Consider the following 26,864-nt stretch of genomic DNA (forward strand, 5'->3'; position numbering starts at 1 on the left):
ATGTTAATGTTGTCATCTCAGAACCTGAGCCAGCAACCTCCCCCTACTCTAAATTGACCTTTTGCAAAGACCCACCCCCCTTAGTTACTGTTGCTACGTCCGACAAACCATGGCACTTTTATGCCACGCATCATGTTCTCACGCATTAAAAAATCGCTGAGCAAAGAGTACACTGACAGGCAAGACAGAGCTGGTTACTTTTAATATGAAACAAAGTCTCAGTGTTCACATTTTGTCATTTTTCTTTAGAAATTCAAACAACAAATACTGTTTTGTGGCTCTTTAACATGTCGTGACAGATCGCCGTAGTGCCTCAGTTCAAGCGGCACATGAACCAATAATCTCTTCATCTTTACTAGTCATAGCACAAAATAAACATTCATGAAGGTCAGAAGGTATCTTGTTTCAACAGTATAAAGATGTCAATACACACCATTTTTCAAGTTCAAGTCCACCAACGTTAATTTACTCTCCTGTCTGGTTTGTTTTTTCGGTGTTATATTATGTCAGACTGCTTGTTAGTCAAACTCCCGGCGAAAGGGTCAATTGAGCAGCCAATATTGGGCAAAGTACAGAAATAACTGGGGCTAAAGAAATGCCTGCAGTTAATGCCATGTGCTGCACTTTTCACACGTCTCTTTAAATAGATTTTTAATGATATAAGGTCTTTTTGTCATTTGGAGGGACCACTCATCATATGGAACCAATAATAGCAATAACTGTATTAAAATAAAAATAAAATATCTAATTTCTGTGGTTGAAATATGAATCACTGCTACATTATGCTTCAGTGAATGGTATTTTTAAAACATTTTTATCAGTTTTATGCAATTTGCAGGAAAAATAAGTCTGTTAACTACATTTAAGAAGGTAACTGAAATTATAGAACAAAAATAAGAGATCATTATTTACAAAAACAAATTAAATGGAAATATTTTTCTAAACACTTTAATTACTGAGAACATTTTTAAAAAATGTTAAGCATGTTAAAGAAATTATTTAATTTGAATATAAATCATGGTCGCACCACATGACATTTTTTAAGGCTACGCCAATTCATCTGGATGAAAAAACACTAAAATCACTTAATTTTACATTTTAATATGAATTTATGTGTACACAACATTCTTAATGTTTGAACAGTTACAGTAGATATTATATTTTTTTGTATTTTAAAATCGGCCTGTTGAAAATTCTTATACGTCAATGACCCTTACATTAAAAATACATCCCCCTCCCCCCCAGAATCACTTTAAAAGCAAAACTGAATGTTTATATAATGCACAGTATTTTACAGTTATTCACAGGCAATTTTTTTTCTTCAGTTTTTATTATATTATATTATATTGTTTTATTTAATGCATTTTCATTGCCTGAATTCCACTGATAAAATAAAGTGAAAACATACATTTTCAATTTGAAGCAAATGATCTGCACTCGAGTCAGTTGAACTGACCGTGTTTTGACATGTGAATGGATGATGGCTCAAATTTGGCTCAAAAATGTAAGACAGATACAAGGGCAGTCTGAATGGGCATGAAGCTTCTGCATGTCTCCATAAACAGAAGAAAACAGGACGCGTGGACACCAGCATCTGTGTGCAGATAACAGTGCCTGTTTATAAAGATCAGCAGGAAACAATGATGCTGGGACTCTCTCCAATTGTGAGTTTATCAGAAAATATTAAACTTTGCTCATTTTTGTTTTTCCTGGGTGGACAGATGACCGCAAGCTGTAAGATGTCAGCTGTAAACACTCTTCAAATGTCCATTCCAGTATGGCGTCAGTGAAGAAAATGCAGCCACAGGACTGTAAATAATCACATCCCGTGTGGTTGCGAGGAGGGTCAAGTCAAGTCATTTTTATTTATGTGGCACATTTTACAATCCATTTTACACATTTTACAAACTTGCCTTGCCTGTCGCAGGGGGAAAAAAACTCCATGTTAAGCCAACAGAAGGAAAACCTTGAGAATAACCGAACTCATCCTCCAACATCTCTAACGACCAAAGCTGGTTACATTTTAGTCACTGTTTCAATTGAAATACATTTCAATTCCATTACTTTGCTCAAATTTACCGATATTGACCCAGCCTTGACATTTGGCATCAAGTGACAACCCGACATAGTACCAAAATGTTTCAAATAAGGGACTTTCTTAGAGCTTCCAAAACAAATGCTATGAGATGGTTCTACCGAGTGTCTTGCTCCTGAGCTGAACAATGAGTCTGCCTCAGTAGTGGCCTCAGATGTTTTGCTTGAGAGGGGATTGGCGGTGAGGCCAGAAACAGAGATGATTCACCCATTTGGCATCCCCTCAACGCCCCCCCTTCCTCCAGCGCAGGAAGTTAACTAGAGTTCGTTCACCCCGTGAGAGTGCGAGTATGAGGGAGAGAAGGAAGACTGAGGCGTTGTCCTTGGCCATGCCTCAACACTAACACCATAAAATGACTTGTGCACAATGGGGGCCTCTGTGATTCTCTCTCAACCTTTCTTTATCTCTCCATCCTATATTTTTCTCCAACTCCCACTGTTTTGATCTCTTACTCCCACCTCATGAAACAAACAAACAAAAAACCTCTGCTTTTCATGCTACTTTTTTTGGGGTTTCGCAATGATATGAAAACCTTTGTGGAAGCTGAAGTGTCTTGTTCAGGCATTAAGCACCTCAGGGTCTTCAGGAAATTGACAACAGCAGCTATCACTGCAGTATAAATGGTGTTTTTGCAAAATTTCTGGAGAGACATGAAATCTAGGTTGACCTGGAAGGGGGAGGGGTGTAATGACAGTCTTAGGAGAAGCATATAAATCTCACAGCTCTTCGATCATGAGTGAGAAAAATGTACAGCCTGAAGCAAAGAGGTTACTACATCTGACACGGCCCCTCCTCTCTCCTCTCCTTGGCATTCTATTGGCCAGCTGGCTTTCTTAGCTCCTCCCCCTCCCTGTTTCTCACACACAAACATTCCCTCAGGCCACTCCCACTCCTCTTGGCAGAATTGTTTTGTGGAAAGTCTCAGTGAGAACTCTTTCCTGCCGTAGTAAAGGGTTGCTTCAGCTCATGTTGGCTATTCTGTGAGATTTATTGAGACAAAATTCACATCCTCTGGGAAGAAATTAACTCAGAAGTGACTGATGAACGCATCTTGGCTTGCAAGGATATTAATGTGTGTAATTTTGACTATGCATGCTGAAGAAAGAATTTTGAGAGAAAAAATATTTTTTGTCTGAAGAGAAGAAACTGTTTTCCCAACAGATGGTTATTTTTTGGGGGGTTCCTCAAGCACTTTTCTGTTTTTGGATTTGTGTAAATAGATGTTTGCCTCTGGATATTTCTAGGACAACAATCTCACAATTTTGTTTTTCTTGGCAGAATTGATTTTTTCTCGCCAAACATGCAAATGTTCCTATTAGATAACCGTATTGGAAAACCTTCATGAACCATTTTGATCCGAAACATTGTAAAGTGGCAACGTTCCTCAGTTATTGGCTGGATCTGGAACTGCTTCTTGTAAACCCTAAAACAAGAAGAGAGCAGCTGCAAGGAACATTTCCATTTTGAAAGCATCAGGTGATCAATTCTAAAGGACGAACATTGCTACGTTACCACTAACTGTACTCTGTGTCTTGTTAAAAATTTGACTCATTTCCTGAGGAAAACATACTCCATTTTCAAGAGCGATGTGTGTCTCTCAATGTGAGGAGTTCTCCTGCTGTCTGTGGAGCATTGTTCGGCTGGTGTTGAGGTGCTGAGACTCACTTAAACAACAAAATAGGTAATGCCAAAGTATAGTTGCTGAGGTTACTCCAGGTCATTTCAGAGCGTGGCCTGGCGAAGCTGGACTGCAGGTCAGCACACATGCTGTGAAGCATTGCACCACTGTCAGGAGCTGAGACAATAAGTGGCAAAGTCTCCACAACTGGACAGGAACGATGGAAGTCCTCAGTTTTGAGGCAGAGACTGATTGGCTCTACGACTGGGAGGCAGTCCAACAGCCCGAAGTGCCCGCGTGTGATTGGACGGACTGGGACTGGGATTCTGAGAATGTTCCTGCTGTAAGCAACCAATCAGAGAGCAAAAGAGAAGAAAGCTGTTTCAGTCAGGACAGGACTGCAGAGGAACTGAAATACTGATCAGTACCTTTGTGTAGATGACGAAGCCAACAGAGCATTGAAAAAAATATATATATATTTAATATATAACATACTTTATTTTGTTTTTTAAGGAAATTAAAATAATTTTGGTAAAATAATAATTATTTATTTTGTAAAAACATCTAAAAACCATCTAAAAACCACAAATGGCACCCGCTTTGTAGAATGGCCCTTTCTTTTTTTTTTTTTTCTCTAACAATGTATGAGGTCTTTGTACCCTCTCGGAAATGCTGATTGTTTTGACTGTCTGTTTGGATGTTTGTGGCTGTATGTGTTTATGTATGTTGAACATAGCTGGTCTCATTCCCTCTCCTCTTGTCTCTCAGGTTTTGAGCCCCACATACAAACAGCGAAATGAAGACTTCAGGAAGCTCTTTAAGCAGCTGCCCGACACAGAGCGCCTCATTGTGGGTGAGTCTTATATTTGATCTTTATGCTATGATAGAATAGGTATTACGATTTTCCCAACTTTTATAAAAAAAATTGAGATCCACTATTTTTTTTTTTTTTCAAACTAATGATAGCCTATATTTTTGATGTGTGATTGGAAACAATAAGTAAAACATGGAGAAATTGAATGTATGAAAGAGGCTGGTGTATCTTAACCTCTGACCTCTCGCCTCATCCTGACAGACTACTCCTGTGCCCTGCAGAGAGATATCCTCCTGCAAGGTCGCCTCTACCTCTCCGAAAACTGGATCTGTTTCTATAGCAACATATTCCGCTGGGAAACGCTGGTGAGTTGATGAATTACTCTCATCACAGAGGGCATCATTCTCTCATGCCATATTCTTGCACAGCTGGATCAGCAAAGCTGTTTGAGGAAAAGCAGCTAATTTTGCACAAAAATGTGTCTTTTTAGCTCTGGAAATAGAGTGATATACAGTGAATATACTGTGTTGAGATGTGGCTGATGCTGGCTTGTTGAGTTTGTTGTCTTTTGTGTAGCTGACTGTGAAGTTGAAAGATGTTTGCTCCATGACGAAAGAGAAGACGGCTAGACTCATCCCCAATGCCATCCAGCTGTGCACAGACAGTGAAAAGGTAAACACAGGCCTTTGACTTCTACATATCACCAGTAGTGTACCAACACTAAACATGCACATATTCTCCTCCAGCACTTTTTTACCTCATTCGGGGCAAGAGATCGGACATACATGATGATGTTCAGACTCTGGCAAAATGCTCTACTGGAGAAGGTTGGAGAAGACATGACATTACATTCAATGATCGGCTGAAAACAAATGTTTGGTGGCCATGTTCACCCACTGTGTGTCTTGTTTTTATCTAGCCATTGTGTCCCAAGGAGCTGTGGCACTTTGTCCATCAGTGTTATGGGAACGAACTGGGTCTAACCAGTGATGATGAGGATTACGTACCTCCTGATGATGACTTCAACACCATGGGGTGAGTTTTCCCCTATCATGAATGTTCAACCATTTAGCTGATTCATAATTTACAAATCTCCACCCTCTCTCACAGCTTCGTTAGAAGAGATCGAGAAAACAGATGTTCATTTGTAATTTGAAGGATTCCTAAATTATCATGTGACACTGGAGTAGAAGCCTGGAGTAATAGCTGTTGAAAATTCTGCTTTGCACCATAGGAACAAGTTCTTTTAAAAAAAAGAAAAAAAAAATTCAAAAAGAAAACAGTTATTTTAAATTGTAATATAATATTACTGTTTTACTACTGTTTTACTGTATTTTTGATCAAATAAATGCATTGGATAAGCATAAGAGACTTGTTTATATATATATATATATATATATATATATATATATATATATATTTATATATATAATCCTATCAGATACAGTAAATCAAATACAGCAAGTCAAAAGTGCCCAATCAGAGATATCTAGTCAAACTTGGAACATTGAATTCAGATGATCATTAATTTGCTGTAGACATCTTCATTTCTCCTCCACTATCCATCGGTCCATCCCATTGCTATCTGTGGGAGAGGGTCTATTCTGCTGCCCGAGCTGGTAATCTTGACCTGCAGCTGTTGCCCCTCTCCCTGGTGCAGGTACTGTGAGGAGATTCCTGCTGAAGAAAACGAGGCCAATGACAACTGCCCTAAAACCCCAGACGCCAAAATGGACATCAGCCCCCAGCTCCACAGGAAGGTTTTCCCCAACAGCAGTCTGAATTCCACAGACAGCACAGACGCTCCGGTCAACGTAAGCACCAGATCTCTTCACACAACACATCACTGTGAGAATAGTAGTTTGCATGACAGTAATGGTTAAGGTTGCCATATCTGACCGCTACAGCATACCGTTAGGATGGCAAACTCATGTTTTGAGTGTTTAATGTTTTATTCATGAAAAATATTCACAAACAATCTTTCTGTCTGTGTAGTTTGACGTGCCCCCAGTGGAGGACTTCAGTGGCTGCGTCCCAGAAGAACTCCTACCCCTGTCGTTACCAGACAACAAGCTGTCAGAGACCAGTGGCTCCGCCCATGTCCCCGTCCCCTCACCTTCCCTTGACTTCAACGACAATGAGGACCTCCCCACAGAACTCAGCGACTCCTCAGAAACACACGATGAGGGTGTGTACGCTCTCCCAAAACTGATTTCTGTATCAAACAATTTCTATATACTGTACCACATCTGGTCTAACACACAGGCTCTTCCTGTTTCTGTGTTCTTAGCAGGGGAAGTGCAGGCTTTCCAGGAAGATCTGAATGGGAAACTGTACATTAATGAAGTGTATAAGTTCAGTGTGGATAAAATGCATGACATCCTCTTCACTGAATCCCAGTTCATGAGAGAGTTTCTGGAGCAGAGACGCTTCTCAGGTTGACCAACTCTATCTAGTAGTCTTTATCCAGCTATCTGTCTGTCTATCTGACTATTATTGATTTGACCATTTTTCCTCTTTCAGATGTGGTCTATCACCCGTGGAGGAAAGAAGACACTGGTAATCAAACCAGAGAGATCATGTACACCATCTCCCTCTCCAACCCACTGGCCCCAAAGACAGCCACAGTCACAGAGACGCAGGTGAGCTCACCAGAGGAGACAAACAAGCCACATACAGTACACGGGACATGTTTAATGTAGTTTTGTCTTAATGGTGATGCTATGAAAAGCTGTAGTTTCTTTACTTTTCTTCTAGACTTTGCACAAGGCCAGTCAAGTGAGCGAGTGCTACATTATCGACGCTGAGGTGATTGCTCACGATGTCCCGTATCACGATTACTTTTACACGCTCAACCGCTACATGCTCACTAGAGTCGCCAAGAACAAGTGCCGCCTGAGGTAACGCTTGTGCTCTATATTTATGAATTCTATCTTAATCCAATAAATGGCATTATACTGTGTCATGCTCTGTACTATACAAAAACATTTTATAGCATGTGAGGGTAAAATGCTTATGAATCTAAAAGGGTGTCAGCTGAACTACGCTACAGGAAGCAGCCATGGGGATTGGTCAAGGGCTTCATTGAGCGAAACTTCTGGAGCGGCCTGGATGAATATTTTAGATATTTAGGTAAGTTTTGGCAGAGCAGGGACTAATAAAATAAAACCTCGGAATAAAGTATAAAGATAATATTTATACCAATAATGTACTTAATTAAATAAAATCTAAATTTGAAACATTAAATATTTCATTGTATTTCATTTTGTTGTAAAAGATAAAGATAAAAATACAAACTATAATAAAATAACAAAATAAAAATAAATGCAAAAAAATAAAGATGAACATAATATCCGTTTCTCTCTCTCTTTTCTGTGTGTGTGTAGAGCTGGAGTTGAGTAAGGTACAGCTGGTGCTATCTGAACCTCACAAACAGTCTCCCAAATCCAAAGCGCTACGCACAGCTACAGTGAGGCGGAGGAAACGGCCGCTGACGCACATGAGGCAGCAGAACCTGGACGAGGCCCTCAGCCCTGTCACCACACCTGAGGATGAGAAGAGTGTCATCCATCGCATCAAACACGTGGCAGGTGCGACATTAGCCAAATCTCTCCTAGCGCACCTGCCTGGCATTATTGTTGTTTTTGTGTTATTGATTATAATGTATGTGCTGCCGCAGGATCCACACAGACCAGACACATCCCGGACCACAGATCTGAAGGCCTGGCTCTCTACAGCGTTTCCAAACTTCTGCTTATAATCAGCTCTGTGTGAGTACTCGCAGTGAGAAACCAAATCACAGGACTTTTTTTCTCCACTCCTTTTCTCATGAATTGCTCATTTTAGCAAATAATGTCTAACTGCAATAAAAAACTGATTGACACATGCATCTCAACTAAATGTGCCATGTGAAGGAAGTTTCCTGAATATGTATCCCACATTATATTATAGCATGCTATAAAAGTGTAGAATAGGCCTCTTTAAAGTCTTCATTGCATGTTTCATTCAGTGTCTACTTTGGTCTGATAGTCTTCATATTGCACCCTTTTTAGAAGACTAAAAGGTTTATTTGTTTATTTCACATTTCTTAGCGACTGTATAAGTAACTCACTATGTTGATCAGCTGAAATTCGTTACAGTCTGTTCTTTGGCTTCACGTCTTTTCTCTCTCCTGTTTTCATTGCATCCTGCAGGATTTGTGTAAGGTATTCAATGTTTTCATCTGTATGAATGTGAATTTGTTTAGCTGCACTAGGATTTATGCGTTGCGGCTCACGAGCTGATCTGAGATTGTCCTCTTCTGCTCTTCAGTCTGGTGCTACTGGTCTTTTTGAACATGATGCTGTTTTATAAGCTATGGATGCTGGAATACACGGCTCAGAGTTTGACCGCCTGGCAGGGTCTCAGGTCTCATGACAGGTACAGTAACTAGAATTTTTTAATGTGTTTATTTGTTATTTTTAAGAGATGGAATATGAGGTTTTTCAAAACTCCTAAACTTTGGCACATAACTCATCCTGCGCCGTCTGTGCCACTCTGCATAAAATCTTTTTAATGTTTTTTTTTTTGTTTTTTTTTAATAAACCTAACTCAATATATATTTTCTGTCTTTTTCAGATTTTGTTTTTCAAGTCTTATTTTTTTTTACCAGAACACAAGAGGAAGAAATATTGATTAATAAACTGATTTTTGCAGCATATGAACTTGATTGATACTTGTGTGAGAAATGTTTTTGGCTCTGTGTGTGTTGCAGTAAACTTCCACAGACACAGATTGAATGGGCTCAACTTTTGGAATCTCAGCAGCGTTACCATGAAAACGAGCTGGAAAAATGGAGGGAAATAATAAAGTCATCTGTGCTGTTATTAGATGAGGTAAGATCATGCACAAGTTTGAAAAATGGGGAACTTTTATAACTGCATCCTATTAAAAGAGTATCAAACAATGAGGAATAATTATGAATGGATAGTTCACCCATAATATAGTCATTTTTATGTAATTCTAAATCAATAGCCTTGCTTTCTTCAGTAGAATACAAAACGTGAAACCTGGAATGTATTTGTGTGTTTAAGATGTATTTGTGTGTTTACAGATGAGAGAGTCTCTAATGAAGCTACAGAAAGGTATCAGGTTGAGAGACTACGATTCAGACAGTGAAGAAAGAAGAAGTCACTATCACTGACGAACAGAGTCCTGGCTCAGCCAATGTAATGAACATCTCCACATGCAAGAGACCAGATGAGCTGGGCCGGGGCATGGTAAGTGCACGGCACTGACTGAACTGCTCTCACGGTCCGGCTGCAGCGCTGTGAGGCATTTCTGACAACAGACGCTGAAGGAAATCCAATACTGTAATTTCTCTATCTTCTCTGTGATGAAAGAGCTGAAAAAATGAAGGAATGCAGTCCTGTGATGGTGGAATCGGTCGTCTGTTCACCCAGGGCTTAAACAAACGCACCAAAACAATTCAACTGTCACTTCAGAACAGACACAGACTCTCTGGTTTAAACACTCGGAAAACTTGAGCGGATGTTGGAAATCGGCAGCATCCCTTTTTTAAACCTTTTGGAGTCTGGGACCAGATAAAGAAAATACGGAGTTACTATCCGAAAGTGTTACGTGGACATGTACACATTTATTTATAAAAACAAAATATGGAATTGAATGATATTATGATACACATGAAAATATATAATTTCTATGTAGAGCTATATTTGTTGCCAGAGTTCATTTGTAACAGGCTTCCATGGAGAATCAAGGCTGGTCCCTTGATAGCTTGCGCCATGGTGCATCGACTATATGCAACTGGTATATCCTCCCCTGTTTGGAGGAATGACTTCCTCCGATTGGTTGATTTGCAATGGCAAAAGAGCCACAGTCTCTAAGGTTCCATCTACGAAGCGTCATCGGCTGCATTCCAGTATCCATACTACTGCACAATAAAAGTACATACTTGGAAAAGGTACATGTGTTTAGGCATATAGGACACGGTTAAGCCACAAGTATGCTTTTTCCATGTCCCGATCCATCTTGCGCACAGCTGAGCTTGCAAACCTTTCATTCGCTGATTGACAGATGATTTTTCAGTCTTCGCCAGTTTAATGTGCAGAGTAAACTATAGGAAAATACTGTCAAAATATTGTCAAAAAAGCTTGTTGAAGGAACATCGGCTCAACCAATGGCCTGAGTTTGAGAGCGGGAGTAGCTGAATGGTACTACGGAGGTTGTTTGGCACATTTAATATCAAACTGAACAGGAAAACTCGATTTTTAAAAAAGAAAGTAGTCTGTTTCTACAGTAGCTCACATTTAGATTTTTACTTGGGCAATTAGGATTCAAAAGTCATAAAAGTTTTGTTCATGGGTGAAGATATCATGATGAACAAAACGTGCAAGAATCATAAACCGTTGTTGGACACAGAGCTTACTTTCTGCAATAAACAAAAAGCCAATGGAAGAATCCTTTTGGGTTTTTGTCGAGGGAACCAGGGTGATGGAAACTTCTGGCCTGCAAAAATATGCCATCACTTCAGCACTCTATTATGAGGAAAAGTATGGGAATTGGGATGCAGCCATCAAGTCAACCAAACCTCTCATGCAGTGGTTAACTACAGCAGGTCCACCCCAGCCAATAGCATCCATTCATTTGTGAATGAGTTATTGTTACATGAATGTGTTTCTGTTCTCCCTCAGGGTTCATTTATGTCCTGTGGGCAGCTGTAAACAACTTCATATTGCCAAGCTTTGATTTTAAAGCCATTCCATGTTTTCTTTTTCAATGTTGTATGTTGTTTTTGTGTTTTGATGCTGAACCAGCTGCTGGATGGGTGAGAGATGCACATTGGTCATGTGATGTCAGAAAGTATTTAACATTGTTTTTTATTAGCGTTGTGGAGCTGGACAGACATTTATCTTGATGTGTTCTTACAGAGAGACCAGCAGTGGGTGTGTTAAGACTGAACTGTGAAAAACCCAGGTTATGCTTGAATTTACAAAGAGAAACTGTCTAGAAACTTTGGCAATATAATAAAAAATCAACCTCATGATAATGGTCAAATTGACTAAAACCTTGAGGTGTCATACGCAAAAACTTGTGTTTTCTCATACCAAATTCCAACACACAAGTAGATGATGTATTTATAGTAGGAGCTGTGATCCTAGAGTGGCCTGTATTGATATTGAGCCATGGTGCTTGTGTTGGCAACATGGGTTTGAGTCTAGCTAATTTCCCGATCCTTTCCTCCTCATCAGGAATAATTTTAATCCTTAATCCTAAAAGGCCAAAAATAAAACTAGAAATGTGTTTACTGGAGTTGATCTATTTCTAAGGAGCAATTTCACAATCTAAAGTTCTAGTTTGATTATTTAAATATCAAGTGGTTTTGTGGAGTCTTTCACAGAATATACAACATTAATAAAGTTCATTAATAAGTCCAATTGTCTCTGGCATTGTTTAAACCAATGTATGACAGAGCTGATGGCTTTCTTAGTCCAGAACATGTGATAGATGTGAAACTTCTCAGACGGATATGAACCAGTCCAATTTGTTCAAAACAACTGGATCTTAGATGACCATTTTGTCCTGTGAGGTCTTGTGCATGACTTTTGGAGCCTCTGCTATCCCATGTTGGCTTTAGTGGCAGACCTCTTATCCTATTTTATAGCAACAAGGCCAATTAGGAAATTAAAAAACAGCACCTGCGGGCCATAGTGATCAACTTGAACACTGTTTATGCTAAGGGGTCAGTTAGCTGTTAAGAATAGACGCACACAAAATGCATTTTTCATGATGGTTATGTTCCTAAAAATCAATCCAGAACAGGGACTACAGTTCATTCATGTCTGTATTCATCCTCATTATACCAATATGCAGTATTAAATGTGCAATGTATGTTCAAGTAGAGTGTGTAAGTACTGCTGAAACTCCACATGAACCGTACGTGTGAATGTATTTTCTAGCTGAAAGACGATCCTTCATTTGGACATAACCTGCTGGGTTTGGAAGCATGGGTGCTTTAGAAGGCATAATGTCTTTTGATGTCAAGCACTGGGAGGCCACAGAAATAGTGCCACATTGCTCACTGTCAGGCCCTAAAAGTATTATTTTTCAAGTTCTGCTAACAGTGTTATTTTTTACTGGATACTATGTGCACAGACAGGATGGTTGCTTTTCTATGGCCATGACTGTTATGGTCCAGATGGTTTGGAAATGCATATGTGGTATTTTTTAAGGCCATGTCAAATCCAGGAGCAAAACACTGAGATAACAATACACCGGGTTATTCTTTGTTTATTTTTCTCTCCCTGAAACATTGAAAGAAAGAAAAATGAGTATGTATTGTAATTACAACAATTTTTTTTTTTTTTTTAATTATTTAACATTTTCTTTACAAAATGTATATACACACAAGTATACTGCAATGTATGTATATGTTGTGTACAGTCAGTGCACATCCTACATGCGCTGGCCGCACTGTGGGATCCCTGAGAAACAGAAAAAACAAACAAACAAAAAAAACTATACAGTTTGTGTTGTCAAGAAATAGGCGGAATGAATAAAAGTATTTAAAAGAGATTTTTATTGCATGTTATTACTTGCTACATTTTCTGCATTTTAACTCTCATTATTTATACATAGAATAAAGTGGAAGACAGAAAAGATCAGAAAATGGACTAAAATAACCTTTACTCTAGTAGTTTGTCATTTTATTACTTGAATCCTGTTAGTGTTTGTCTCCACCTTGTGGCTGATATCACATACTGCATATTTAAAAAATAATAATTTTACTACCATTAACCTATGTAAACCGTGCTATTTTTGACATTTACCCTTCTCAAAAGTGTCCCAGTTTACCTAAATTAACTCTGCATTTAAGATGCCATAACAGTCCGCAATTGGTACTCCTTTTATCCCATAATGTTTTAATGAATAATTATTTGATTGTAATTTATCCACAAAGAAGACTTTTGAAGGCATAGAAGGTAAATTGCAGTAATTGCTCATTTACAGACATGGTCTACTTGGAGATCTCTAGGGCCCTTTATTCTAAATGCCTCAATTAATCTAAGTTTTTCATGGAGAATAATTCCTCCTAGACTCACCAGAATGACCCATATAACTAATGAACAGAACAAAGAAAGGTTGCTAAAGATGTTAAAATATTTCTGTCAAACAACAGTGAGGTAAGTAAATGTAAAATTGTAATTTATGACCAGAGATTTGGAGGCAAATCAAGTGGCCAAAGGGTTTACATTCTTCTTATTTTCTCCAAATATTTTAGCCACTAACTATTTATTAAAATGAGTGACATTTAAACAAGCCTTCTTGTGAACACACAGTAGCCTACTTTCTGTGTTTTTTTTTTCTTTTTTTCTTTCTTTTCATGAAAAAAAAAAAACAACAACTAATAATGTGGTGGTGGAAAAGATCCCACAGAAAGTGACAAAAAGCCCTCATATTTACAAAATGAGTTGCTCTTCTTTCCCCCCCTCAAGTTTGTATTTATGAAGGTAAAACTAAAAGCGATACGACGCGACAAACTAACACGCTATTGGTCAGTGTGGTCGCGTCGCTCGCCTGCAGAGCGTCGTGTTGAAGAACACCCGCCCATGACTGCTGCTGATCTCCTCCTCTTCCAGGAAGTGAAAAAAAGGCGTCAAATAAGGAGGAACAAGGGAAACGCGTCCTCCTCACATCTGTCCCTTTCCCCCATTAATGCGTTTTTCACATTAATGTTTTAGACTGTCGTGTAACGCAGCTGTATGATGTCCATTAGAGCGCGAAACAGAGAGATCTGCGCGGACTGCAGCGCGCCCGGTAAGACAAACAAAACAAACAAGAAACAAACGCAAACAGACAGTGCTGATGAGGTCCTGTAAGGTTTTATTCAGACAGATGTTTATAAAATTTATCTTAGATGAGATATTGTCAAGCAAACACAGTAATAATCCTTATGGATTAATTTACATGCATATTGGTGCTTGAATAAAACGGATCGCGGTTAACGTTAGATGACAATCCTGATATTCCCAATGGAAAATAGCGCTAACTGATGATGTTCAGGCCCTCGGTTTTAAAAAAAAAACATTATAATAATTTCTCTGCGAAGCAAAACCCCATCTTAATTTTAATAAGACAAAGGGAAGACCAGGCAATATGTGGAGACCAGTTTTCATCAGAATATGTAGTTGCTATTATCAAAACAGTTATTGCTATTATAAAAATAAATAAAATGCAACATAAATAACTTGGTTTCAGCCAAAGTTGTCATCAAATAAATAAATACGTACATAAAAATAAATATAGTGATAAACCAATGTATTAGCCAATTCTCGGCCAAAAGGGAAATAAACATATATTTATTCATCATTTAATCATTTTATATGTAGATTTTTCCCTACACAGATTATATTTGTTTTAATTTTCCGTAGATCAATATGCAGAACTGTCTGTTTTTCTGTTTTATTTATATATACACAAGAATAATTCATCTACAGCAATGAAATACATTATAATATACATTAATTATATATTTTTTGTTTATGATGTTATATTTATATAGTATTGTTTTGCGATACAGCAGGTCTAAATGATCTACATCTATCTTTATTTTGGACCAATTTGACTGTTCAGTTTAAAATGCTATGTGTTGCTCACATAAAAATGAATGTTTGTAAAAGTTTGTGTTATTATGAAAAAAAAAATACATTAAATGAGTTACTGTAGCTCCTTTGCTTTAATGACAAAAGCTCTGAATCCTTGTGATCATGTTCTTCGGTATTATTAGAGAACGATCTAAAAAGTATCTTGCGCTTTAATGGAAACAGCACATATGGCCGTTTGTACAAAGAAGCCACATGCTTAATGTCACAAATGAAAGCTTATGCAGTATACATTTCTCATATGTTTTGCTCAAATAAGTTTTGTAAGGGTCATTATGTGGCTAAGGAGGAAGAATGTCTAGAAAATAATGTCAGAATCTGCCTTTTTAGGGGAATTTGTAACTGTGTTGTGCAATACTTGGTGACTCACAAAGCTTTTCTTTCACCCTCTTGAGATCCTCGTTGGGCCTCGATCAATCGTGGAGTTCTGATCTGTGACGAATGCTGTAGTATTCACCGAGGCCTGGGCCGACACAGTTCTCAGGTCCGACACCTGACCCAAACTCCGTGGCCCTCCTCACAGCTCCAGGTGAAGAGCCATGCTGCATGTTCTGATGGGGACCCGCTTAGCTTTGCATTTCCTGAGGTTCATTAAAAGGAAATGGGGCATTGTATCTCAGTTCCTCAGACAGGAATAGGACGCCGCGGTTTGCACAGCTTTCCTCATCAGCCTCTTCTTTTATTCTGTTTCTATTCTAGCTTTGTTTTTTTTGCACCACACTGCAAGAAAATGTCGTTAGACATTACGTCCAGCATCTTGAACTATCAGTAGAACCAAACAAGTCATATTAAAACATACTGCATTAGGCTAAAGTCAGACCTGTGGTTAATTGCAAAAGCTGCCACAACATCCGTCTACAGCAAGTCATTCTGCCTTCACATGCTGTCTTAGTTTCCCAGTTGTAAAGATGACCTGAGAGGCCATTCATTCATGTTTTTGGGTAGGACACTCATATTTACGATAATTCAGATAGCTCATGGAGGCAGCATCAATTCCTGGAGGGCCACAGCTATGCAGAATTTAGCTTCAGCCTTAATTAAAAACAGGCCTCATCCTGCTAATCAAATACTTAACACTTATTTAAAAACTACAGGTATGTGTGGTGGAGCAGGGTTGGAACTAAACTCTGTAGCACTCACTCCCTCCAGGAGCTGAGTTTGACACCCCTGTTTTTTTCATTTTCTGTCTCAAAGTGAAAGTTGAAGTGAAGTTCTTGGTGTTTATCCACAGATGGTGAAGTCCCTGTACAATAATGGAGCAAATTCAATCTGGGAACACAGTCTTCTGGATCCATCTTCCATCATGAGTGGAAAACGCAAAGCCAATCCTCAAGACAGAGTCCAGTGAGTCCCATATATCATGATATGTATATATATTAGGGGTTGAACGACTTCTGATTTTTTTTAAAGTCGACTTTTATGTGATGAAAGTTGAGTTGAAGTCGACTAGTCGCTGATGACGTCATTAATGAACAAATAAGTCTGGAGCTGTGACAAACACCTTGTGCACAGCTATGGCATATGACACAGTGTTGCCCACATGGCAACAGCTCATTTTTATCAGATATTTTGTCTTTGGGTCGTTATATTTCTCACAGATTTCTGCTCGTTTTAAATCAGATACAGATAAAGTAGCACAGTAAAGATTACATTCATATATGAATGCATTAGTGAGAGCGATATTGTGTGTGTGAATTAATTCTACCTGGCAGCGTCTCCCTACTAGTACTGAAGCTGTGGGATTTAGTTAAGAAATATATGCTTGAACTATTTTACTGAGAAATCACAGAACAGTGTTCACAATACATTTCCGCGCTGAATGATTCTGTGCGCGCGATCTGAGCGTGATGTACGAGCCACTGTCTGTAGCCTATGTGTGTGCGTTACAGTGCAGCAGCGCATTAGATTAGAACAGCGATTAACTTACCTGTACAATAAGCTGTTTAAAACGTGCATTCTCCCGTTGAATGTCGAGCATCCAGTAATATAATCACCCATGTCCTGTGGAGCGCTTTCAGAGTATGCATTTAGTTGTCATTTTAAATGTTTGGAAACGGAGCGTAAATGTGGAAGTCCTTCAAAGATTTCTCCATGTTGGTGCTTCTTCTCTTCAGTTCACCACTCATTTTCTATAGGGTTCAGGTCAGGGAACTGAAATGGCCAGCAGAAGCTTGGTTTTGTGACCCATTTTTGTGTTGTTTTTTAGGTTTGTTTTTGGATTATTGTCCGGTTGGAAGATCCAAACATGGCCCATTATAAGATTTCTAACAGAGTCAGTCACTTATTGATTTTTTTTTATCTGTTGGTATTTGATAGAATCCATGATGCCATGTGTCTAAACAAAATGTCCAAGACCTCAAGCAGAAATATAGGCCCACAACATTCAAAATACAGCAGTATATTTCATTGTACACATGGGGTACTTTTTATCCCTGTGTTCACCAAACCCATCTTGAGTGTTTGCTGCTAAAAAGCTAATTTTTTTAGTTACGTCTGACCATAGAAGCCAGTCCCATTTGAAGTTTCAGTCGTGTCTGTTAATATGCTGGAGACTGTTTTTTGTTGAAAGCATTTTTTTTTTTTCTTAAAGCCCTCCCAAACAACATGTGGTGATGTAGGTGCTGTTTGATGATTTTTTTTAAAGGTTTTTTGACACCGAAACTTTCTGCAATTCTCAAGCTGTGATTCTTGAAGAGTCTTTGGCCACTCAAACTCTCCTTCTCACCGTGCATTAGGACGATATAGACACATGTCCTCTTCCAGGCAGATTCATAACATTTTATGTTGATTGGAAATTCTTAATTATTGCCCTGATAGTGGAAATAGGAATTTTCACTGCTCTAGCTCTTTTCTTAAAGCCACTTCACTAATTTGTGAAGCTCAATTATCTTTTGCTGCACATCAGAAATATATTCTTTGGTTTTTCTCATTGTGATGGGTGATTAATTTTGAATTTGGCCTTTGTTTTCCCTCCTATTTATATCTCTGTGAAACAGGAAACCATAGCTGGATAATTTCATGTTCATAATAACGCTGGTGTGCTCAAAATTGTGAATATGAATGTGAATATATTTCAGATATATTTTACTCATAGGAATTTCTAGGGGTACCAGTAATTGTGTCCAACATGTATTTGAGAAAAAAAACATTTATCTCATCATGATATTTCCCCATTTTAATTCTTATTCTCCAATGAAAGCTTAGATTTTTGTGATTTTTTTTTTTTTTTTTTTATAAATAAAAGATCAAAAGGATTAACAATGCATTTTCACAGCCTTCTTTGATCATATTTACCAAGGGTACCAACAATTCTGACCACGAGTGTATATATCATGTGTAGAACCAAACGAGTCTCTCAGCATAAACATGCTCACTTTATTGTTTATCTTCTCTCTCAGCCCCAACAAAACGGATTTCATAAAGGCTAAATATCAAATGCTGGCGTTTGTTCATCGAATGCCGTGCCGTGAAGATGATAGTGTTACCGCCAAAGACCTCAGCAAGGTAAGAATGTAATAATCATAATCGTATGAGTGGACAAGAACCTCTGAGATGAAACTGAGATGACAAAGACCATCAAAGATCTATGTCTGATGTGGTCTTCAAGTTTTTGAGACCAAAACCATCAAATAAACCATGAATTCACCCTTGTTTTCAGCAACTTCACTCTAGTGTTCGAACCGGCAATTTGGAAACGTGTCTGAGGCTGTTGTCTTTGGGAGCACAGGCTAACTTTTTCCATCCAGTAAGTTTCAATGTTATTGCTAAATTTTCTGTTCTAGGTAATGTAATATTAAAACAACATATTAAAAACAGTATCTGTACCAACACTGAAACTAAAAAATCTGAGCGTAGTTGAGCCAAATCAGTCTGCCAAAGGACAGTTCGTAGTTTAAGATACCTGATCAATTTTGACCAAATATGAAAAATGTATTGTCCTTAACTGAATTACTGAATTACCATGTCACTTGTTTTCTTCAGGAGAAAGGAAATACTCCATTACATGTGGCTGCTAAAGCAGGCCAGCTGCTACAGGCGGAGCTGCTCACTGTGTATGGAGCAGATCCCGGAGCACCAGACAGTTCTGGGAAAACTCCTGTTGACTACGCCAGGTGAGAGAGAAGCAGATCTGAGGGAGCAACAATACAAAGATTCAGCATTTTCAGTTATGTTTGATGTTCTGTTATCTGTTATGTCCCACTATAGGCAGGCAGGACACCAGGAACTTGCAGACAGACTGGTGGAGATCCAGTTTGAGCTGACAGACAGACTAGCGTTCTATCTGTGTGGAAGAAAGCCAGGTCAGTCATAAGTATCTCTGTAATAACAATATTATTACCTCAAAGACTTGCCTGAAAAGAAAAGCCTGAAAAGATGTTTCTTTTTTCTCAGATCATAAAAATGGTCAACACTTTATAATTCCTCAGATAGCAGACAGGTAGGATAAGCTCCCTTTTGTATCACACCTCTCTTTATCTGTTTTTGATTACAATACTTAATTGCATAACTTGTTTTCTTTGCTGGCACCATTTGGATAAGAAATGTGTAAGTATGGAAACAGGACTTGTTGGTCTTAGAGTAAGTTTTGATCAGATGATAACAGCTCTTATAAATTTTTATTTATTTATTTTACATACAGCAGTCTTGACTTGTCAGAATTGGCCAAAGCAGCTAAGAAAAAGCTTCAATCGGTAAGTTGTACAGGAGTCTGCTATTTTTGGATTTCAACCTTAATTTGTCTCCACACATTCTGAGTTGTTTACTACATTTTTATTATTACTACAACTATTTGACACCTGAGATTTGCTGTTTGTATAATAACCTTGTTGTGCTGCTCTCAGCTCAGTAATCATCAGTTTGAAGAACTAGCCATGGATGTTTATGATGAAGTTGACAGAAGAGAAACGGATGCAGGTTAGAAGTGTAATATTCTGATCTCTGTCCATTTTTCTCTTAAAGTATAAACTCAGATTTTATCCTGCCATTTTTGAATGGTGTAATTCTTCTTTTGCGGTTATAGTCTGGCTTGCGACTCAGAACCACAGCACCTTGGTAACGGACACCACAGTAGTACCATTCCTCCCTGTCAACCCTGAATATTCCTCCACTAGGAATCAGGTACATTGACAAAGATGCACACTCACCTTCTTGAGTTTGTTTGATAATGTTTGAGTTTCCCTCTGTTCATGGTGTTTATGTTGCAGGGACGTCAGAAGCTCGCAAGGTTCAATGCACATGAGTTTGCGACGCTGGTTGTTGATATTTTAACTGATGCCAAGCGCCGTCAGCAAGGAAATTCTCCTGATAATTTCAAAGGTGATTAGAGGGGGTCTTGGGTTTTTCTTTTATCATGGACTGTATAATGCATAAAGTTAAACTTCCACTCTGTTTCTGCCCAGATAATGTGGAGTTAATTCTCAAGGACATTGGGAACCGTGGCAGTGAAAGTCCAGAGGTGGATCAGCCTGATTATGACAGTGTCGCATCCGATGAGGATACGGAGCAAGAACCAACATCTGGAAAAGATGAGCGGACCAAGGTACATCAGGAGTTTCACTGAGTGTACAGTAGTGTGTGTGGGATCAAATTTAACTGTGATCTCTCCTGTCAGAGCTCAGAATCTTCAGACTTGTCGGACAGCCCCATCACTGTGCAGGAGTTCATGGAAGTGAAAAGTGCCCTCACTGCCTCTGAAGCAAAGATCCAACAGCTCCTCAAGGTCAACTGCCATCTTGGTGAGGAGTTGAGACTCATGCAGAGCAAGGTAAGATCACACCTCAAAATAATTAAATGATTTTGCCGTATCGCCCAGCCCTGCTCAACACTTACACCTTTGCTGCAAATGTCTGACTCTGCTTGGTCCCTACGTTTCAGTTGAACTCCCTCCAGAATGAGAACAGCACTCTGAAATGGCAGACTCCTAACAGTTTGGCAAGGCCGCAGGACCTCCCACACAGGGCACCTCCACGTGGCTGTAGGGCCATGTCGATGTATGAGACCGGCTCGGGTCTAAGGCAGTACCACCCTAGAGGAGAAACCGTCTGCCCTGACACAACCCTGACTCTTCAACCACTGCCGTCAAATGTAAGTACAAACCAGACCAAATCTGGAATTGGTTGTGGCACTCCTGTTTCATTATTTCCTTGGTTTTAACTCATTTGGTAACCCAATGAATCATCACTTGAGGTATGCTTTGATAGCACCTATTCTCTTTTTATGCATTCATATTGAAAAAAACATCCCTTTGCCCACTCAAATCATAATCTGAACCCTTTCTAGATTGGTAAGGGTCCCTCGGTGACTGCCTTCTCCTCCCTTCCCACGTTCCCCTCAACTCTGTCCTGGTCCTGGGATGAGATAACCCAAAGGGTGAAGTACCTGCTCAGTGAATAGGCTGTTGAAAGGGCTTCTCTTCTATCTGTCCCCATTCACTCAGTGCATGAACCACAGATCTGTCCAACCAACGGACAACAAGTTCCTCAGCTGGACTACTAACGTTAAACCGTATGCACAGCAAGAGATGCCAGCCATTAACATTACTCACAACTCTGCTTGATGTGTAAAGCAGTCACTGGCTCTCTGATATCTCAGACCCAAAACATACTCTACGCAAGTACGTGAATGCAGATGCCTCTAGCTACACAAGTTTGATGTTGTTCCATCGTTTTGAAATATATCAGAATGTAATCCATGCATTTACATTTTACGTTTTAGCAGATGCTTTTATCTGAATCAGCTAACATTGAACTTATACATTTTATCAGTTCCTTCATACTCAGTTGAACCCATGACCTTGGTGTTGCTAGTGCCATGCAATGGTTTGAAGAGTCTTGTAGAGCAAGTTAAAGTTAAACTGTTTACATGTTTATACCTAGCTATTTGAATAATAACGCAGGACAGATAAATAAGGCAGATGTTTGAAGGTAACTTTATCGCCCCCTCGAGTCTTGAGGGTTTGTTATTGGATCGGTAATGCGAGATCATGTTTTTACAGTGTGTTGGCCAAGCGCCTGCGTGTGACTGCTTGCATGGAGTATGTATCTGGCTTTACTTTACAGCTCTGTTATGCTGAAGTTTTGATTCTACACCAAAAGCATGATGGTTTGCTGTGTCTTCAAGCTTTAAACTGAGTGAGCACCAGTTGTCAGTAACAGGTAGCATCCCTTGTTTCTGCAGAAAGCTCACTATGATTCTATTCCTGTTACAGGGATCCACATTAGATGCCCAGAGCGGCATGCCAGAAAGTGACTATGATAATGCACTGAACCACGTTGAGATGGATGAATCTGGGTTTGTCTTTGCACCTCTTGTTGTTTAAAAAAAAAAAAAAAAAACGTATTCAAATTTTTTTTCTTTTTTTTCACTGAACCTGTCCACTTTACCCACAGGTCAATGCAGAGTAACTTTTCCAGGACGAGCGGTTGGCTGGGCGATGGTACAGTGCCACAATCAGAAAACTTGTCTGAGGGTGAGTGTGACTCATCTCTGCCGTGCACAGAGGACGTCATCAGCAAAACGGAGCTGATCACTAAGAACATCCAGGAATTACTCAGAGCTGCGCAAGAGAATAAACATGAGAGGTAAGAAAATTAGTCTGGCCTTTTTTGGGCGACAGCGTGGGTAGGTTCAGTGGCATAAAATGGTCTTCCAGTCTCCAGTCGGAAACTCCAATGGCAATTCAGCCCTGGGGACACAGTGTCTCCTTTGTCTGTTAAGCAAGGGATGGAATTGTGTCAACACAGCTGGGATATAACAACCAAGATGGAAGGACACACATGTAGATTCACAAATGGCTCATGCTTCACCATGAGTTTACACCATGCAGTGTGTTCAGTATTCACATAAAGTAAAACGAACAGTCATTTGTATGTAATATTCTGAACACTGAGCCTTTGTTGCTCGACTTGTGCTGATATTGAGTCTCCGGTCAGTGCCGATCATTATGCATTCATGGGAGAACGATACCTTAGGTTAGCATTTCACTCACCCAGATCTGCTCTTCAGCTCTCCTTTCACAATGTACAAAAAGTCACTGTGAGGTTGCTGTGGTGTTCTAGGTGGTTTCTATCACCAAGAACCACTCATTTTAAAAAATGGCTTTTCTTACCCTTGTTTTAAATTTGCATTTCTAAATATGATGGATGCTTGCATCATTTTGTGATTTTTGTTTTTATTTAAGGCTGCGAGTTTGTCAAGTTTGTTTGGATGATTAGATGCATGTTTGGTTCTACTTCTCCACATTTTTAGAATTTTTTTTTTTTGTAATCATAAATTAAAAGAATATTTTAAAATGGTAATATTTTAATTAGCATTTAAATTATCCTTTTTATCAATTTAATAAGATTAAAATAACATTTATCATTGTATTTCTTTGTTGAAGCTTTGTCCTGTGTTCAGAGAGAATTCTTGTAGCAGTAACAGAAATGGCTACATTATTCCCTAAGGTAAGCCTTGAGCCAACAAGGAAACTGCCTTAAAGGGGTGGTTGATTGTGATTTCACTTTTTTACAAGTTTCAGAATCAGTGTTCTAAAGCAGCGGTTTTTAATCCTGTACCTCGCGTCCCCTTGCTCTGCATCTGTCTCACCTGATTCAGATCATCAGCTCGTCAGCTCCATCCATGAATTGTGTTCCAATCATACACTTTGTGTATGAACAGACAGATATTTTTCACATAACTACAAGAAGCGTTAAACATGGACGCACATTCGGTTGCCGTGGTAGCAAGCAATACTTGCTGGAAAACACTTCTTACCGTTACAAAATAAACAATTACTTTACAAAAATGCTACTACACAATCACGTATTCTGCTGTATTAAAGCTTTAGTCAGGATAAAACTGTACAACCCCAATTCCAGAGAAGTTGGGACGTTTTGTAAAAATGCAATAAAATCAAGAATCTGTGTTTTGTTCATTCTCTTTAAATTATTTAATTGACAAAAGTACAAAGAAAATATTTCCAAAGTTTTCACTGACCAATGTAAATGTATTTTGTTAATATGAACAAATTTTGATTTTGATGGCTACAACACATTCCAAAAAAGTTGGGACAGAGGCATAATAAAAGTGAAAAGGTTATAGAATATCCACGTTAAACTGTTTTGAAACAGTTCACAGTAAGCAGGTGAATTGGTAATAGGTCAAGATTATCATGTTTGGGTATAAAAGGAGCATCTCAGTCTTTGCAAGCAAAGCTGGATCATGGCTCATAACTTTGTGCCAAATTTCATGAGAGAAGTGTCCAATCAAAAATCACATTTTTGCAATGCAAAATTGCAAAGAATTTAGGTCTTTCACCAACTACCACGTGTAATATTGTGAAAAGATTCAGGGAATCCAGAGAAATCACAGTACATGTAGGGCAAGGCTGGAAACCTCAGTTGAATGTGCTTGACCTCTGAGCCCTCAGATGGCATTGCATAAGAAACCGTCATGCTGCGGTGTTAAATATAGCCACATGGGCTCAGGAGTACTTCAGAAAACTGCTGTCACTTAACAGTCTGCTGCTGCATCAAGAAATGCAACTTGAAGTTCTGTTCCTCTAGGAGAAAACTATACATCAATTCTATGCAGTGATGCCGCCTGGTTCTCTGGGACAGAGCTCATCTCAGATTGTCAAGAAGACAGTGGAAAGGTGTGCTGTACTCAGATGAGTCCACATTTCAACTTGTTTCTGGGAAAAATAGATTTTGCGTTCTCCGTCCCAAAGACCAAAGGGACCATCCAGACTTTCATCAGCGACAGTAGCAAAAGTAAACGTCTGTCATGGTATATGAGTGCATCAGTGCAAATGGCATGGGTGACTTGCATATGTGTGAAGGTAGCATTGACATGGAGGCATATATTGGAGTTGTACAGAGAAATATACTGCCATCAAGATGATGTCTTTCATGGGAAGTCCATGGTTATTAGATCAAGACAATGCCAGCTCTCATTCTGCATGTGCTACAACAGCGTGGTTTTGTAGAGACTGAGTGAATGTGCTAGAATGGCCTACCTGCAGTTCAGATCTGTCTCCTATTGACAATGTATGACCAGTCATGAAAAGGAGAATCAGACAATGACGATCACAGACTGCTGAGCATCTGAAGCCTTGTTTCAAGAGACTGGACAAAACAATTAACAGCTAGACAATTAACAATTAGTATCCTTAATTCCCAAACAATGAAACATTGTAATTAAAAGGAAAGTTGATGTTACACAGTGTTAAACATGCCTCTGTCCCAACTTTTTTGGAGTGTGGGAATGTTTACAAAATATGTTTACATTGGTCAGTGAAAACTTTGGAAATGTTTTCTTTGTACTTTTGACAATTAAATAAATTCTTGATTTTATTGCATTTTACAAAACGTCCCAACTTCTCTGGAATTGGGGTTGTATATTAAAAGCTAACATAAGCAGTAGCATTTACAAATAACAACGTATCTAAAAGTATGAGACGACAACAACAAACAAAAAACATACCATTCTGAAACGTCCTGTAAGAGCCGTGCTTGCACAGGTTCTGCGTGATCCTCTTCACTAATATTCTCTGGGTCTCATTCGGGCTCAAACTGATAAGCAATATTGACGACGTCATAGGTTACAATACAACACCGGAGCACATGCCGCTGAGCTGAGGGGCGGGACCTTTAGATGCACACTTGGCGGTTTAATGAATCACAACACACTGGGCAAGCTAACCAATCTGAGCCCATTGCGTATTTCTGAGGGAGGGGCTTCATAAAAACAGGAAATCATCAGAGCGTTTATAGGAGATGGAACAGAGTGGTGTAGAATAAAGCTAAATTATGTGAGAAATTTTGTGCATTTTTTTTTTTTTTTTTTTTTTTCAAATGAAGCGTTAACATGTTAGACTGCACCCCATAAACACAATCAAGCCTATAAAAAAAAAAAAAAAAAGTTTACCACCCCTTTAATGAAGAATATATCTATTTATAGCCTTGTCTAATATTTTTGCAAGCACTAAATGGTTAAGAAGGTTCTGAAATTGTCTCTCATTACAGAGGCCATCCTCCGAGACCGTTCGTGGGTCCTTGCGCCTCTTGACCTCCAGTGCCAGCCGTCTGCAGGGCGAATGTCAAAAGGCCACACCACACGACTCCCAGCAGGTTATTCAGTGTGCCTACGACATTGCTAAGGCGGCTAAACAGCTAGTTACTGTGACTACCAAAGACAGTAACTGAGTTACAGTACAAGTGAGCGCCTTTCCTGTTCAATGTTTCACCATGTATTTTTATTTGCTATTATATTGTCCAGTATTATTGATGATCAACACAGCACAGTTTGGTTTGTATTACTGCAAATAATGAATTTGTTTTGAACTTTATGCATACATACACTAACTTAACTTTTGGGGCACTAAGCCTTGATAATCAACACCGTTTCTTTTTTTTTTTTTTTCATCCTAGCTTTATGGTGCCATTTTTAAATGTAAACTAATAATGGTTTTGCTTCCCATGGTGCTAATTAACTGATCTGTTATGTTTGTATTGCTCCTGTTTGTGGATAAACAGAACAAGGCCTTTACTCATTTAATACCTGCACATTTCAAATATACCACATACAAAGTTGAAGTGAGACACAACCGGAAATCATATATAGCTGTTATTGCTGAAATTCAGCTGGTGTATTAAGTGTTTTTTTGGTCTTGAAAACCAGCTCACTCAACATGTG

The 26,864-nt window shown here is 38.9% G+C and overlaps 2 protein-coding genes across 18 annotated transcripts in view; both read left to right on the forward strand.

Annotated features, from left to right (window-relative positions):
• gramd1ba (GRAM domain containing 1Ba) overlaps positions 1-13,101 on the forward strand; it is a 68,511-nt gene extending 55,410 nt beyond the window's left edge. For all 16 annotated transcript variants that reach the window (XM_058789168.1, XM_058789163.1, XM_058789177.1 and 13 more), the window contains 16 exons: positions 4,482-4,566; positions 4,789-4,892; positions 5,104-5,199; positions 5,274-5,354; positions 5,447-5,562; positions 6,188-6,341; positions 6,523-6,715; positions 6,818-6,964; positions 7,051-7,169; positions 7,285-7,427; positions 7,556-7,659; positions 7,914-8,117; positions 8,207-8,297; positions 8,839-8,946; positions 9,281-9,401; positions 9,620-13,101. In XM_058789168.1, the coding sequence (XP_058645151.1) occupies positions 4,482-4,566; positions 4,789-4,892; positions 5,104-5,199; positions 5,274-5,354; positions 5,447-5,562; positions 6,188-6,341; positions 6,523-6,715; positions 6,818-6,964; positions 7,051-7,169; positions 7,285-7,427; positions 7,556-7,659; positions 7,914-8,117; positions 8,207-8,297; positions 8,839-8,946; positions 9,281-9,401; positions 9,620-9,709 (1,956 nt within the window). In that variant the 3' untranslated portion in view covers positions 9,710-13,101. The remainder of the gene's footprint in view (positions 1-4,481; positions 4,567-4,788; positions 4,893-5,103; positions 5,200-5,273; positions 5,355-5,446; positions 5,563-6,187; positions 6,342-6,522; positions 6,716-6,817; positions 6,965-7,050; positions 7,170-7,284; positions 7,428-7,555; positions 7,660-7,913; positions 8,118-8,206; positions 8,298-8,838; positions 8,947-9,280; positions 9,402-9,619) is intronic.
• A 1,023-nt stretch (positions 13,102-14,124) lies between these two features.
• Positions 14,125-26,591, forward strand: git2b (G protein-coupled receptor kinase interacting ArfGAP 2b). Of its 2 annotated transcripts, XM_058789047.1 has the most exons (20): positions 14,125-14,343; positions 15,584-15,717; positions 16,420-16,532; positions 18,587-18,692; positions 18,847-18,933; positions 19,170-19,300; positions 19,395-19,489; positions 19,581-19,626; positions 19,828-19,879; positions 20,030-20,102; positions 20,209-20,306; positions 20,393-20,504; positions 20,588-20,727; positions 20,800-20,952; positions 21,063-21,272; positions 21,468-21,557; positions 22,396-22,478; positions 22,577-22,768; positions 23,569-23,632; positions 26,195-26,591. In XM_058789047.1, exons 1-20 carry the CDS (start codon positions 14,289-14,291, stop codon positions 26,372-26,374), a joined length of 2,214 nt encoding a protein of 737 aa, XP_058645030.1. In that variant the 5' UTR covers positions 14,125-14,288; the 3' UTR covers positions 26,375-26,591. The 2 variants fall into 2 exon arrangements, with proteins under 2 accessions (XP_058645030.1, XP_058645031.1); XM_058789048.1 differs by lacking the exon at positions 21,468-21,557 and having other exon boundaries at positions 14,127-14,343.
• The last annotated feature ends 273 nt before the right edge of the window (positions 26,592-26,864 follow it).

The sequence above is a fragment of the Onychostoma macrolepis genome, chromosome 10, assembly GCF_012432095.1.
Source record: "Onychostoma macrolepis isolate SWU-2019 chromosome 10, ASM1243209v1, whole genome shotgun sequence".
Lineage (NCBI taxonomy): Eukaryota > Metazoa > Chordata > Actinopteri > Cypriniformes > Cyprinidae > Onychostoma > Onychostoma macrolepis.